This window comes from Populus trichocarpa, chromosome 17 (assembly GCF_000002775.5).
Source record: "Populus trichocarpa isolate Nisqually-1 chromosome 17, P.trichocarpa_v4.1, whole genome shotgun sequence".
NCBI classification, from domain to species: Eukaryota; Viridiplantae; Streptophyta; class Magnoliopsida; order Malpighiales; family Salicaceae; genus Populus; species Populus trichocarpa.
Window position 1 is genome coordinate 11,393,527 of NC_037301.2, and position 14,737 is coordinate 11,408,263.

At 37.4% G+C, this 14,737-nt stretch overlaps 2 protein-coding genes and 1 long non-coding RNA gene across 6 annotated transcripts in view; 2 read left to right on the forward strand and 1 right to left on the reverse strand.

Annotated features, from left to right (window-relative positions):
* Positions 1-3,029, forward strand: LOC18107377 (TMV resistance protein N-like). The gene is made up of 4 exons (XM_006373369.3): positions 1-292; positions 394-1,413; positions 1,499-2,445; positions 2,512-3,029. Exons 1-4 carry the CDS (start codon positions 50-52, stop codon positions 2,750-2,752), a joined length of 2,451 nt encoding a protein of 816 aa, XP_006373431.3. The 5' UTR covers positions 1-49; the 3' UTR covers positions 2,753-3,029.
* The window catches only part of LOC18109303 (TMV resistance protein N), a 34,836-nt gene that overhangs the window by 4,493 nt on the left and 15,606 nt on the right, over positions 1-14,737 (forward strand). The gene's annotated exons all lie outside the window — the stretch shown is intronic.
* Positions 1,670-14,737, reverse strand: part of LOC127904500 (uncharacterized) — a 26,391-nt gene continuing 13,323 nt past the window's right edge. Inside the window, exon 2 of the long non-coding RNA XR_008057737.1 lies at positions 1,670-1,783. This is a non-coding gene — a long non-coding RNA (uncharacterized LOC127904500). The remainder of the gene's footprint in view (positions 1,784-14,737) is intronic.

Genomic DNA, 14,737 nt, shown 5'->3' on the forward strand with positions numbered 1-14,737 from the left:
CCCTTTTGGTTGACAGGGAAAAGAAACAATAGAAGCCATATTCTTGGACATGCCTGGAATAAAAGAGGCACTATGGAACATGAAAGCCTTCTCTAAAATGACCAAACTGAGATTGCTCAAAATCGACAACGTGCAGCTTTCTGAAGGACCTGAAGATCTTTCCAATAAGTTACGATTTCTTGAATGGAATTCTTACCCTTCAAAATCATTGCCAGCTGGTTTACAGGTGGATGAGCTAGTTGAACTTCACATGGCTAACAGTAGTATTGAACAATTATGGTATGGGTATAAGGTGAGATCAACTAATTTAAGGGCTTTTTTATTTCTTTTTATCGTTTTCCTATATATGTATGATAGAAGCATCCATATTTCTTCTCCCCTACCTGATTGCAGAGTGCAGTTAATTTGAAAATCATCAATCTCAGCAACTCACTAAACCTGTCCAAGACTCCAGATCTTACTGGAATTCCGAATCTCGAGAGTCTGATTATTGAAGGTTGTACAAGTTTGTCTGAGGTCCATCCATCACTTGCACATCACAAGAAGCTTCAATATATGAATCTTGTGAACTGCAAAAGTATTAGGATTCTCCCAAACAATCTAGAAATGGAATCACTTAAAATTTGCACTCTTGATGGCTGCTCAAAACTTGAGAAGTTTCCAGATATAGTAGGAAACATGAACGAATTGATGGTGCTTCGTTTGGATGAGACTGGTATTACAGAACTATCTTCATCGATTCGTCATTTGATTGGCTTAGGTCTATTGAGCATGAACAGCTGCAAGAACCTTGAAAGCATTCCAAGTAGCATAGGTTTTTTGAAATCCCTTAAAAAACTTGATCTGTCTGGCTGCTCTGAACTTAAATATATACCAGAGAATTTGGGGAAAGTTGAAAGTTTGGAGGAGTTTGATGTAAGTGGAACTTCAATAAGACAACTGCCAACATCTGTTTTTCTCTTAAAGAATCTTGAAGTATTATCTTTGGATGGATGCAAAAGACTAGCTGTGCTGCCTTCTTTGTCTGGTCTGTGTTCTTTAGAAGTACTGGGTTTACGTGCTTGCAATCTAAGAGAAGGGGCACTTCCTGAAGATATTGGTTGGTTATCTTCATTGAGGTCTTTAGATCTGAGCCAGAATAACTTTGTTAGCCTGCCTCAAAGCATAAATAGGCTTTCTGAACTGGAAATGCTTGTCTTGGAGGATTGCACGATGCTTGAATCATTGCCTCAGGTTCCATCTAAAGTTCAAACAGTATATTTGAATGGTTGTATAAGCCTAAAAACAATTCCAGATCCGATAAAGCTAAGGAGTTCCAAAAGATCAGAGTTCATATGTCTTAACTGCTGGGAATTGTACAATCATAATGGCCGAGACAACATGGGGTTGACCATGCTTGAAAGATACCTCCAGGTCTTCTCTTAATCAAACCCCAACTTTTTTCTATCTCTCTCCCTCTCCCTCTATCTATCTAACATTTTGGTTCTTTATGGTACAGGGTTTGTCTAATCCAAGAACTGGATTTGGTATCGCTGTTCCAGGAAATGAAATTCCAGGCTGGTTTAACCATCAAAGTAAGGGATCTTCAATTAGTGTGCAAGTGCCTAGTTGGAGCATGGGGTTTGTTGCATGTGTTGCATTCAGTGCATATGGAGAAAGACCTCTTCGATGTGATTTCAAAGCCAATGGAAGAGAGAATTATCCTTCGCTGATGTGTATTAGTTGTAACTCTATCCAAGTTCTGTCAGATCATATTTGGCTATTCTATCTATCTTTTGATTACCTTAAAGAGCTTAAAGAATGGCAGCATGAATCCTTTAGCAACATTGAGTTGTCCTTCCATTCTTACGAGCGACGAGTAAAGGTGAAGAATTGTGGTGTTTGTTTGTTATCTTCTCTATATATTACACCACAACCATCTTCTGCCCATTTTATTGTTACAAGCAAAGAAGCAGCTTCTTCATATAAAGCTTCTTTAACTTTTTCTTCATCTTACCATCAATGGAAGGCCAATGTTTTCCCTGGCATCAGAGTCACAGACACTAGTAATGGTGTCAGCTATTTAAAGTCAGATCGATCCCGGAGATTCATTATCCCAGTCGAGAAGGAACCAGAGAAAGTAATGGCAATTAGATCAAGACTCTTTGAGGCCATTGAAGAATCAGGGCTGTCAATTATTATATTTTCAAGAGATTGTGCTTCTTTACCTTGGTGCTTTGGAGAGCTTGTCAAGATTGTCGGATTCATGGATGAGATGAGATTGGACACTGTGTTTCCAGTTTCTTATGATGTCGAACAATCAAAGATAGATGATCAAACAGAGAGTTATAAAATTGTCTTTGACAAGAATGAAGAAAATTTCAGGGAAAACAAGGAGAAGGTACAAAGATGGATGAATATTCTCAGTGAAGTTGAAATTTCATCTAGATCGAGATCATTGAAAAGGTAATCATTACATATTTTTTGTGTGTGTACCTCGACTTAATGTTAACAATTCTATGCTCTTTATAGGAATGGGAAAAGGAATGTTTGGATCCAGAAGAGCGAGCACTTGTCTGAGCAGCTGCTGCTGTTTGAGCAGCTGGTGCTGGAGCAGCTGCCGCTTGAGCAGCTGTCGCTTGAGCAGCTGCAGCTGCTTGAGCAGCAGCTGTCTGAGCAGCTGAGTGAGCAGCAGCTGCTTGAGCAGCAGCTGGCTGTGCAGCAGCTTCTGCTGCATGAGTTTTGGGGAAGAATCCAACTTGCTTTAGCTTGAAGATCTTCGTCAGTTTTCCATGGATCTAATTTCTTATTAGCTCTTGATTTTTTTTCCTTGTTAATTACCATCAAAGTAAAGTGAGTAGTGATTTCAAGACATCCTGTGATCTTCCTTCTAGTTTGCATGTTCATCAAAGTAGCCAACACGAGGGAAAAAATATAGCAAGGATTTTCATCATGCTAGGACGGGTCCTTGTTTTTGCTCATGGTTTTGGTTTGGGGTAATTAGACTCACATTTTGCAATCTTGGTTATCAGTATATTTTTATTTTGGTGTCTCGGTGTTTATGTGACCGTAGATTCCAAGAGGTTTTTCCAGCTACTAATTCTATATGTGTAGATTAATATAAATAATTTGGTGTAGTCTTGTCCGTGTTTAAGTATTATGTTAAATCCAAGTCTATCCTCTTCTCCGCGAGCTATATCCCAAATAATTAACGATATTTTGTGAAGTAACATGGTCTCATGCAAGTGAAAAATCGACACAAATTTAGCAAATACATATAAAAGCAAAATTCTAATTAAAGTAAAGTGAAGTGAAAATGCATGTTTCTCCTATGAAGAAATTGTCAAATTTGCAGCAACCTGTTGTAAAAAGAAAAATAAATAAACAGCAGCAAACCAAAATAATGCAGTGAAAATCATATTGTTGAATTACATGGCATGATTCTTCATCATGCTTGATTGTTTTGGCAATTGTTTTTGGCTAAAACATGATTGTCATAGCCATTTTGCACCCTATTTTTCTTGCAATGCAAAAGAGAAAAACAACATGGAGAAAAAGCTAGCATAAACAGTTAAATATGCAGCAACCTGTTGTAGAAAGAAAAAGAAATAAACAGCAGCAAACAATATCAGTTTCTTATTCTTTTCTTCTTAATTTCAGATCTTTCCAAATCATCCCTTGCGAAACTTGATGCAATCATTTGATATGACAAGTAGTAGCTTCTCAAACATTCTGACAATATTATGGCCAGATTTTCTTATTTATGATTTCTTTCAACCATGGGCTCCACCACTGACATTGTCATTGAATATCCCAACCGTTCACTTTGTGGTTATTGGCAATAAGGAAAATTTTGTTGTAGTTCATGCCTTCAAGAGCTCACGAAAGATTTTCTTTCCCTTAAATACTGAATTCTTCAACACTTGAAACAATCATCTGGAATAATGTTTGTCAGGAGTTTTGAGAGAGATTGAGGGTAAATACTTGGATGATCTTTTAGCTGTAACCACGAAGAAGATTTTGTTAGTTGCTCCACTTGTGTAAGACCCAATTACAGAAGATAAAAAATCAGAAAGTACCAGCCTCAGTCTTTTGTTCTAATTAATTACAGATTCAAAGAAAAAGACAGCAAAGATTGTCAAATATTAACAACTAAGAAACTCTAAAATTCCACCATGATGTGATTGAGAAAAAAAAAATAAGCAGTGAAAGATGAGCTCTAAATCCCAATTGATTCAAATAAATGGACAAATGCAAAAATAATAAAAAAAAAAATTGCTTGGTCGATGAACATCTCCGACCCTTAAACAATGGTGCTTCCAGCCTCCTGTGCTTCTCTTAAGAGAGAAGCTAATTTTGGAGTGTAAATTGTATTGAAGACTAATGAATAGTGTTCAGAAGCTATCCTTGGTTCCATTCCAGCAGATGTGGTATTTGCAAGGATCATTCCTTCCTTAAGATAAAAATCTTTTAGTTAAGCAACTTTGAGTTATTGCTTGTCCTCCAACTTTACCGGCAAGAACTTTGGCGTTGCCTGTCAAATAAATCAATAAACAAAAGTGATTTTTAATTAGCAAATCGATCAGTAATTCAATGTTCATCTAAACAATATATGATTCCCAAAAATAGGTTAAAGGGAAAAAAAAAAAACTAATGGCACTAACAGTATAAAGGATTCATTTACATACTTAGAAAGTTGGCATCAACAATGTGGAAATCTATGGCATAACCAACTCATATTTCATACTAAAGATCACTTATCTCTGCCTTCAATATTTTTAAGCAACAATTTCATAAGAACAAATTAAATCCTTCAGGATCTTGGGTTTCCCTTTGCTAGTTTCTATTTACGATATTGTTTGCTTTCACAACCATGTATAAAAATCTTAACTGCATTCTTGAACTCATCTGGAAGTTCTGTAAGTTCTGTATATTCTTAAACATCAACAGATAGCATGACACAAATCTTCAGACCTAGAATAATTTAAAATCTAGGAAAAAAAAAGAAAAAAAAAGCGGAAATATCAGTCTACTGGAAATGAAAGAAAGTAAAATTACTCTAGCTGTCCAGTTTCCCACCTATGTCTAAGTCTAATGTTATGCCTAAGTCTAATGTAGAACTCATCATTCAATAACTCCTCTATCCAGTTGCCCTCCTCTCTCCTTTCTCTCGCATGGCCATGGCAGCCTCAACATCACCCACGATCACCTGCAACAATTAACAAACCCAACGTCTATTTTAGAGCACAAAAATGACAACCACGTTAATAATCTCTACCTATTTCTCTATTTATTTCAAATAAAATGCAAAAGAAGAAAAACTCAAATTTGACCATCTCTTTCTATCTCTCTATCACATAAAAGTTTGTCACAGACAAAAACGCACAGCACTGAAAATTCAAGATCCCAAACTCAGATTTGGAAAAGTTGTAGACAACTATTTGCTAATTAACAAATGTTATGATAAAGGTGAAGAAATTGGGGAGAAAGTTAGAGTTTGATTTTGTTAGCTCTCATAGTTTTTTATTTATTTCATTATACTGAAGAAATTGACAATTCATTGTATATAAAAAAACATCCAAAAATCCCTTATTAATAAAAAAAATTCTTTAATACAAAAACTCAATCAATCAAACAAAATTAATATTTCAATGCTATTAGAAAATAATATAAATTATATTATAAGATCTCACCTAACAGTTTAAGTTTTTAGGTTGAATTGGTTCTTTGATATGATATCAGACCATTAATGACCAAGTGGTCACAAGTTCGAATCTTGTCATCCTCATTTATTTGATAAAAATTAAGCACAAAGTAATATGAATTGGTACAAATTTCAAGCTATTTTTTATTTGAAAGAATGTATCAGAGAATAATATAAATTATATCCTAAAAATCTCATCTACCATCTTAAACTTTTGAGATGAATTGATTTTTTTATAAATAATATAAAAAAAATGGCATGTTGAGCCTTCAGCGTTCAACATCAACCTCTAACTCGAGATATGGCTAGTGAACATTGATTTGTCGACCGAGTGTTTCCCTAAGTCACATTCCCTTATGCAAAACAGCTAAGACTTGATGTATTTGTTCATTCTGTTACGTTTCTATTGGGGTTTTTTTTTTCTGTTTTACGTTTTTGTAATTTTTTTATTTGTTTACTTCTTCTTTTTTTATTTGTTTTTACTTACTTTTTAGTTAGTCTTTTTAATACATTAACTTCTTCCAATAATAATAAAACCAAAATAAAGGGCAGGAGAGGGAGGATACAAAGTTGAAAAAATAAACGTGATGGACATTCATCATCTCTTTTCAAGCAATAAAAGTTCAAAAAACCAAAAAAGATGAGAGTTAAAAAAAACATGCGAGAAAGCCTGCAATAAAAACAAAAAAAATACTATTAGAATTCACAGTAAAATATAGTATTTTCATGAGCTCTTTTAGTTTTTTATTTATAACTATAACTATAATTATAATTATAATATGGTATATGGTATGAAAGAGATCTATTTTCACCGTGCTTTTCTTCTTACATCCTCCCCTAGTTATTTCTAACAGTATCTAATAGATGGGCGAATGACTCAATTCTCCACTTAGGCTGCAATTTTTCATATTTGTGTTTGAACTAGTCAGTTTTTCTATTGATGTATAATAGGAAAGAAGACGAGGGAGATAATAGATGACGGAGGAAAATAGTGTTGAAGAATGTCGGGGGAGAGCGCGTAGGAGTTGATATTCAAATTTTAAATGTCGATTTTCAAAAGCCTTTCTAAAACATAATATATATGCGTTCTCTTCTTATTATTAACAGCAACAAAACAACTCTGCAGCAGCAGCAGGAGACAGCACCATCACCACCACCACCACAGGATCCTCACCCTGCATTAACACCTCCAACGGCTACTATTCATAATGGTAATTAACCATACATGGAAATCATAAGAATCAACAGCTACCTCAACCAACGGCTACTTCTCAAAGAAGGAAACTACAGTCGTAACAGATCTCTCATAAAAGGAAACTACAGCTACCTCATTTCAGAAACAAATCAATTTATATAAATAAGAAATATTGTATTCATAAAAAGAAATAAGTGATGAAAAGGCAATAGTTAATTACTACTCTATATATAAAGAGTATCCTGTACAAATTAGTATTAGTGCTCATGTTTGTATTCTTGACAGTAAATACAGTAAATTCATATTCTTCATCTATTGTGTTCCCTTGTTCAGCTTTCTTCTCTTGGTATCAGAGTGTGAGTGAGCACACACATATCAAACACAATTACATATTTCACAATGACTTCGTTGTCTCTCAATGTTGGCAACTTTATTACCCTTAAACTTAACCAAACAAACTACCCATTATGAAGAGAACAAGCTCTGGCTCTTGCAGAAAGTCAGGAGCTAGTTGAGCATCTCACCAATGAAGATCCTGCACTAGCAAAATACAACACACAAGATTCAATCAACAACCTGCACACAGAAAATACAGCACCAGTCCTAACAGAAGCCTTCATCACTTGGAGAAAATCTGACCGACTCCTTCGAGGTTGGATTATTGGAAACTTGTCTGAAGAAGCACTTAGTCTTGTTGTTGGACTAGAAACAACATCTGCTGTTTGGGAAGCACTGAAGAATGCGTATGCTAAGGATTCACAAGAACGTGAATTTACACTTCGTCAGCAGGTTACCTACTTCCGTAAACATGAAAATCAATCCATGGAAGAGCATATCTGCACCTTTAAAAGCTTGTGTGACAGCCTTGCAGCAATTGGAAAACCAGTTTCAGACAATGAAAAGGTTTTTTTGTCTTTTCACCAGCCTTGGTCCACAATATGAAAACTTCACAACAACCATGTTGAAGCCTCCAAGACCATCATATTCAGAGCTGGTTTCACAACTTCAAAATTTTGATCAACGTCGAAATTGGTTCTCCTCTCATACAGATATAACAAACACATAGTTTCCACAACAACTTGCGTTTTATGGACAACAATAACAACGCCATCAACAGAGAACACAACAGCCTTCCTCAGCACGCAGCACATATCAGTTCACATCTAGTGGAAGAGGATTTCAAGCCCAGCAATCCACAGATCAAAACAGAAGGTATTTTAATCTCACTCAACAACGCCGTCCTCCACCACCAGGAGAATGTCGCATGACTCAAACAGAACGAGATTTGTATTGTTGTAACCTATTTTTGGGTCCCCACAAAAAAAAAATATATAAAAATAAAAAATAAAAAAAATAAAAAAATTGAACAGTGTCGTTTTGACACTGTTCCCCTTCCTGCATGCTGCTAGAGCCCCACGCCCTTGGATGACAAGAAACCAGGAGAGTCGCGCCTTACCAGCCGCGCTCACTGCCCAACCAACCAGCAGGCCGCTCCCCTGCTCCCCATGCGCAGCAACGTCCCCGCTCCCCCTTCCCCTAGCTATAAATACTGCTCTTAGCAGCTGCAACAGAGGAGGAGGTTTTTGGCAGGGGAAGGATGAGAGGTAGAGTTTTTGGAACGAGAGAGAGGGCTGGAAAACTAAAAGAGGGGGAAAGTTTTTGAACGAAAGAGAGGGGAACGAGAAAGAAACAAAGGAAGCAAAGAGGCCAAGCAACGCTGAAACGGCAGAGGGGAGGAAGAGCAGCCGCAACGCCATCGTCAGCTCATCATCTCCTTCATCCCAACAGCCATTCCGCCACATTAACTCGACAGAACGCCAGCCTTTTTTTTTTTTCCTCACAAAACCCACAGCCGGTCTTCCCCCTATCCTCTCCAGCTCCCACACCAGACTACCTCTTCATCCCAGCCATGCCCTGCCACCAGCACCTCCACGAAGACGTTGCAAAGAAGGAAGAACATTGTTGACAGCAGAAAACACCGTCAGCAACAGAAGGAGAAGACAAAACAGGGGCGAACAGAGGAGAAAGAGAGGAGAGAAACTGGAGTAAAACGGACCAGAAGGAGAGAAGACTTTGGGACAAGGGAGATGAAACAAAGACAGTGACAGAGAGTAGAATAAAAGCAGACGTGAAAAGGAAAAAAAAACCAGAGGTGGGCACCTCTGCACAGGGAAGAAGAAGAAAGAATAGCTGCTGTCATCGGGCTCCCCAGCCACCGACCACCATCCAAGCCACCCCCGGTCGGCCACCACCAGCACCACCGCGAGTGTACGCCGTTGCCATCGTCTTCAATCACCGTTTCCGCCACCAAGTTTGCTCCCCACGTCGCTGTGCATGCACCATTTCCTTGCATTTCACTGTTTAAGTGAAATATAATTCACTTGAACAGTGAAATGCTATTTCACTGTTCGTAAAATATAATTCACTAGTGCATATGCACAGTAACCAGTCCATGCTTGTTTTGGGCTAGAACCCCAGCCCAGCCCAGCCCATGCTGCTGGGCTGAGTCCAGCCCTGTAGAAACCAGGCCCCAATTTATTTCGGGCCAATTTCGGCCTAGTTTCCTTTTAGGCCGGGTCTGACCCGTTCGAACAAAAATTCTTCAAAAATTATTTCAAAAAATATGTGATTTTCTGTAATTTTATTACTGTATTTTGATCAATATCGGTTCGTATTTTTATATTGTAAAGATACAAATCTGGTATTAAAATAACCGGTTTTTGTCAAGTTTTCAAAAAATGTTTTGTTTTCATGCATACTGCTTGACTGCTTTTTATGTTCGGCTTGTTTTAACTCGCAAGTGCACGAGTGTGCGATGTAGCAATTAACTCGGTAAGATCGAGGTCATATCCACAGAGAGCTAGATCTGGAAATTAAGCTAGGTAACAAAAAAACTCAAGAGAAATTAAATTAACAATAACTTGGTTGAAAATGATTGATGGATTTGTTTTCAAAGATGAAAAGTGTAAATAGATTTTAAATGACAAGAAAAAGTAAGTCTTGGTCCAAATCAATTCTAATGGTGATGTATTGGTGATTCCTTCAACATATATAAGATAACTCAACCTAATATCAACGATGGTGATATTAGATCGGAAGATATTACAATGAAGTTTAAAAAGATGAAGATTGATTATTGCTTAAGAATGAACAAGTACTTTCATATTAAGTAAGACATTGAATCAAGCAATCTCTATACCAAAACTAAGGTTTGTGCATAAAAATTCAAGATTATAACATTACCTAAATGATTTCTAAAATTTCTTTGCAATAATAAAACATTCATGAAGAAAATAAGAAGATAAACATTAAGATTCATTCATATCTTAAAGAACTCACCTCAATCACCATCATCCTTGATTTGGATCCAAGAAGAAGATTAGCCAACCATGATTATAAATAAGAACACTTCAATAAACATGAAATAACTTGAATCACATTGAAATAATAAGTTTTACAAGCTAAAGAACCGAAATCTATAAAGAAGAATACAACACAATTTCAGTAAATATTCGGACACAAATCTGACTCTAACTTTGGACAGCAATTCGACCCTTTTAGAAGCCTCTTTTGAAGATGGCTATTGAGACATATTTATAGGCCATTCTGTTAGCTTTCTAGATCATTAAAGAACAGCTCATTTGGACATCCGAGTCAAACGTTATGGGCAAAACACCGAAAGGTGTTCTGGAAAATCAAATCAGGCCAGCTTGGAGAACACTTTGGTGCACGTTTTTCTTCCTCCTTTGTGAGCTGTCTCTTTCTTCTTTTTGACCCAAAATAATGTGACAATGTCCCCTCCAGCTTTCCATCCATGTGCTTGCCCTCTTGGATCAATGAATTATCCAAAATAAATCAAATGTTATTTGTTGTGTGGACATGTAAGATCATGGATTGTGCTTGGGCTGATTTGAGGCTGATTTGGGGCTGAATTTAAGCATCAAATAAGAATACAAATGTATCTATTATTTGGGCTAAGATTGACATTAAAACCTTAAGTGTTTGATGGTTGAAGTTTGCACACAACATAAGGCAAGTTTGGGCTTGAAATAGATCATATGATATTCTTTTCTAGAATTGGAATAGAATTGATTTTTGGGGCAAATTTGGAGCACTTATTTGAACCAAGATTTTCTTCAATCTTCAACTAAATTTCTCTTCAATTCTTTGTTCCGAATTCCGACGTTGAATTTTCTGAAATAATTCATTTAAGCTCCAAAAACCTATCGAGACATTAAAAGAAACTTCATTACTAAAAAGCACATCAATTATTATAAAAAAAACCCAAATAAAAACAATAAATACATATGTAAAATAAGAGACTTAATGATACTTTTGATGCACAATCACCCAATAAATACGTAAGACGTATTCTGGATATTAAATTCTTTTGTTAACGTCAGAATTACCCAATAAGATAAGGATCTCCTTACCGAGGAGGACTTTTCTTGAACCATACCAACAATTAGGAAACACAACAAGACCTTAAATTTTATCATACAAATAAACAATGCAGCTTACCTTAGGTAGGGCGTATTTGGGGTGCTAATACCTTCCCTTTACGCAACCAATCCCCGTACCCAATCTCTGAGACCAGTTAGGGTTCCTAGTGACCAAAATACTAGGTGGCGACTCCCATTCCATTTTCCACCAACAAAAGACAATATTTTCTTGTCTCCCACATTTGCCAGATAGATACTATACACACTTCCTAGATTTTAAAGTGGAATATTCGCCACGACGCGCGGGTGACGTGCGACATGTATCGTGAAGACAAATGCCAATATTGTGGCATAACGGGTCACATTGCTAAAATATGCTGGTGGATACCTAAACAAAATACTACTCAGGACACTGAAATCCCACAAGCACTAGCAGCCCTTACGCTAGACAACACTGTGGCTGACACGGAATGGACATCAGACACTGGTGCATCGAATCACATAAGAAGTAAGCTAGGTATGTTAACTGATGTTCGTAAGTATTTTGGAACTGATTCTGTTGTTATTGGAAATGGATCGTCTCTACCGATTGTTGGTATTGGAGATTCATTTATTAAACAAAACAATACTAAATTACCTATTAATGATGTTCTCCTTGTTCCTGAATTAACTAAAAATTTACTTTCAGTAAGTCAGCTTACCAAACAATTTCCTGTGAACTGTGAGTTTTCTGACGTCGATTTTTGTGTTAAGGAACGGAAAACAGGACAACCTCTTATCACAGGTAGACGTAAGGGTGATCTTTATGTCTTGCACAACTCGCCAGAATTACATTTTTCTTATCGTTTTAAAACTGGATCATCAGCAGTTTGGCATCAACGCCTAGGACATCCTCAAGCTTCTGCAGTGCAGCTATTAAAAAATAAACGATTGATTGACGTCACAGGAGCTATGAAGACTGAGCACCTTTGTGATAGTTGTCAATTAGGAAAACTTAGCAAATTACCTTTTTCGCATTCTGAACATTCAAGTACTGATGTTTTTGAAAAAATACATTGTGATTTATGGAGACCTGCCCATGTTTTATCTATTGGAAAATTCAAATATTATGCTTGCCTAGTAGATGATTTCTCTAAATATACATGGATAATTCCTCTTCATAACAAATCTGATTTTCTAACAGTGTTTATATCATTTGAAAAGTATGTTAGTAGGCAATTCAATAAACAGATCCAAGTTTTTCACTCAGATGGAGGAGGAGAATTTATTAATTCAAAATTATCAAGTCATTTTCGCTCCACAGGAATTGTTCACCAGGTATCTTGTCCTTACACTCCTAAACAAACAGGTATGGTTGAAAGGCGACACAAAATTATAAGAGAACTAGGTATGACAATGTTATTCCATAGTGGTACTCCTTTATTTTTATGGGTTGAAGCTTTCACAACTGCTGTTTATCTCATTAATAGACTACCCTCTTCTGCTCTTAACTCTGACACTCCATACTTCCGATTACATGGTAACCACCCTTTTTATTCATCTCTTCGTATTTTTGGCTCCCGATGTTTCCCTTACACTTGGGACACAAGACGAATTAAATTTGATCCAAAAAGTGTTCCATGTATTTTTGTAGGATATAGTGATCAACATAAGGGATATAAATGCTTTCATCTAACAAGCAAAATTTTTTTTGTCTCACGACATGTGGTTTTTAGTGAATCTATCCTTCCATATAAACAAACTAATACCACCACAAATATTGATCACTCTAATCATGTCATTAGCATATTTGACTCTTGGCTAACTATCCCTACTTCACGTTCTCCTGCAGATATCTCTGAAACACCAGCAGCACCACCATGCTTCAGCTCACTGCCCATACCCCTACTCCCTACCATGACCTCAGATACACCAGCGTGTTTAACACATATTTCTCCAGCTGATGTTGCTTTGCACCTCCATGGTGATAGTACTTCAGCCCGCCAACAGCTTCAACAGCAGTATGACACTTCAATTACTCAGCCGGAGACATTCCAGCAGGAGACAATGCACACTTCTTGCCCTGATATCTCTAACTCTGCGGCTGTACAATCCCTTCATGATCTCTCTAATTCTGGTTCTCCCACTGATCTATATATAGAACCCTCTTCCTCACTACAACACCATAGTAGGAGAATGATATTCAGCAGGTAGCAGCTCCCACTTAGCAGGAGATTGCCCACAATCTTTGCCCTAATATTTCCCAGCAACCACTCTCTGAGAACTTAACTACTCTGCAGCAGCAGGACCACCCACATTCAGCTTCTCACTCTATGGTTACTCGTTCACAACGTGCGCTGCACCAAGCTGCACAACCTCCCTATAGTGATGCCTCCGCAGACGAGTTTGTTCCCAATTCCTCTACCTCAGCTCTTCGTACCATGACCACTCGGTCCCAACATGGCATTATAAAACCAAATCCCAAACATGCATTAACATCTGTCATCTCTGCTGGGATGCCACATGAACCGTGATCTGTGCGAGCTGCACTAACTCATCCAAGATGGAAAGCAGCAATGGAGGATGAACTTACATCCTTACACCAAAATCAGACATGGAAATTGGTACCTCGTAGCACCGATATGCATATCATAGGTTCCAAATGGGTGTTTAAAACCAAACTCAAATCTGATGGCAGCTTGGAGCGTCTCAAAGCCCGTGTTGTTGCTAAAGGATACCACCAGATTGATGGCCTCGACTACACTGAAACATTCTCTCCAGTTGTAAAGCGCAGCACCATTCGGCTAATTATCACTATAGCTCTTGTTCATCACTGGCCCTGAGGCAGCTTGATGTAAAAAATGCATTTCTGCATGGTTTGATTTCTGAAAACCGCTACATGGAACAGCCACTAGGACTGTCAGATCCTCAACGTCCACAACATGTCTGCAAGCTCCAACGTGCCCTCTATGGCCTTAAACAAGCACCTCGTGCTTGGTTTGACCGTTTTAGTTCCTTTCTCCTCAAATACAGTTTCCTTTGCAGCTTAACAGATCCTTCTCTATTTACTTTTCATTCTGATCATGATTCTCTTATTCTCCTACTTTATGTTGATGATATACTTCTTACAGGAACTATAGATACACTTGTTGCAGACTTCATTACTCTACTCAGTCAAGAATTTGCCATGAAGGACTTAGACCCTGCTCATCATTTTCTTGGCATAGAAATTTCGCCCACGCCAAATGGACTTCACTTATCACAATCACATTATGCCTTTACAATTCTAGAACGTGATGATATGGTTGACTGTAAACCCATGACTACACCACTTGAAGCACAAACTAAAGCTTTCTCAAATGCTCCTCTTTTAGCGGATGTCAGTTTCTTCCGGGGGCTTGTTGGCTCCCTCCAGTATCTCACCCTTACTCGACCAGA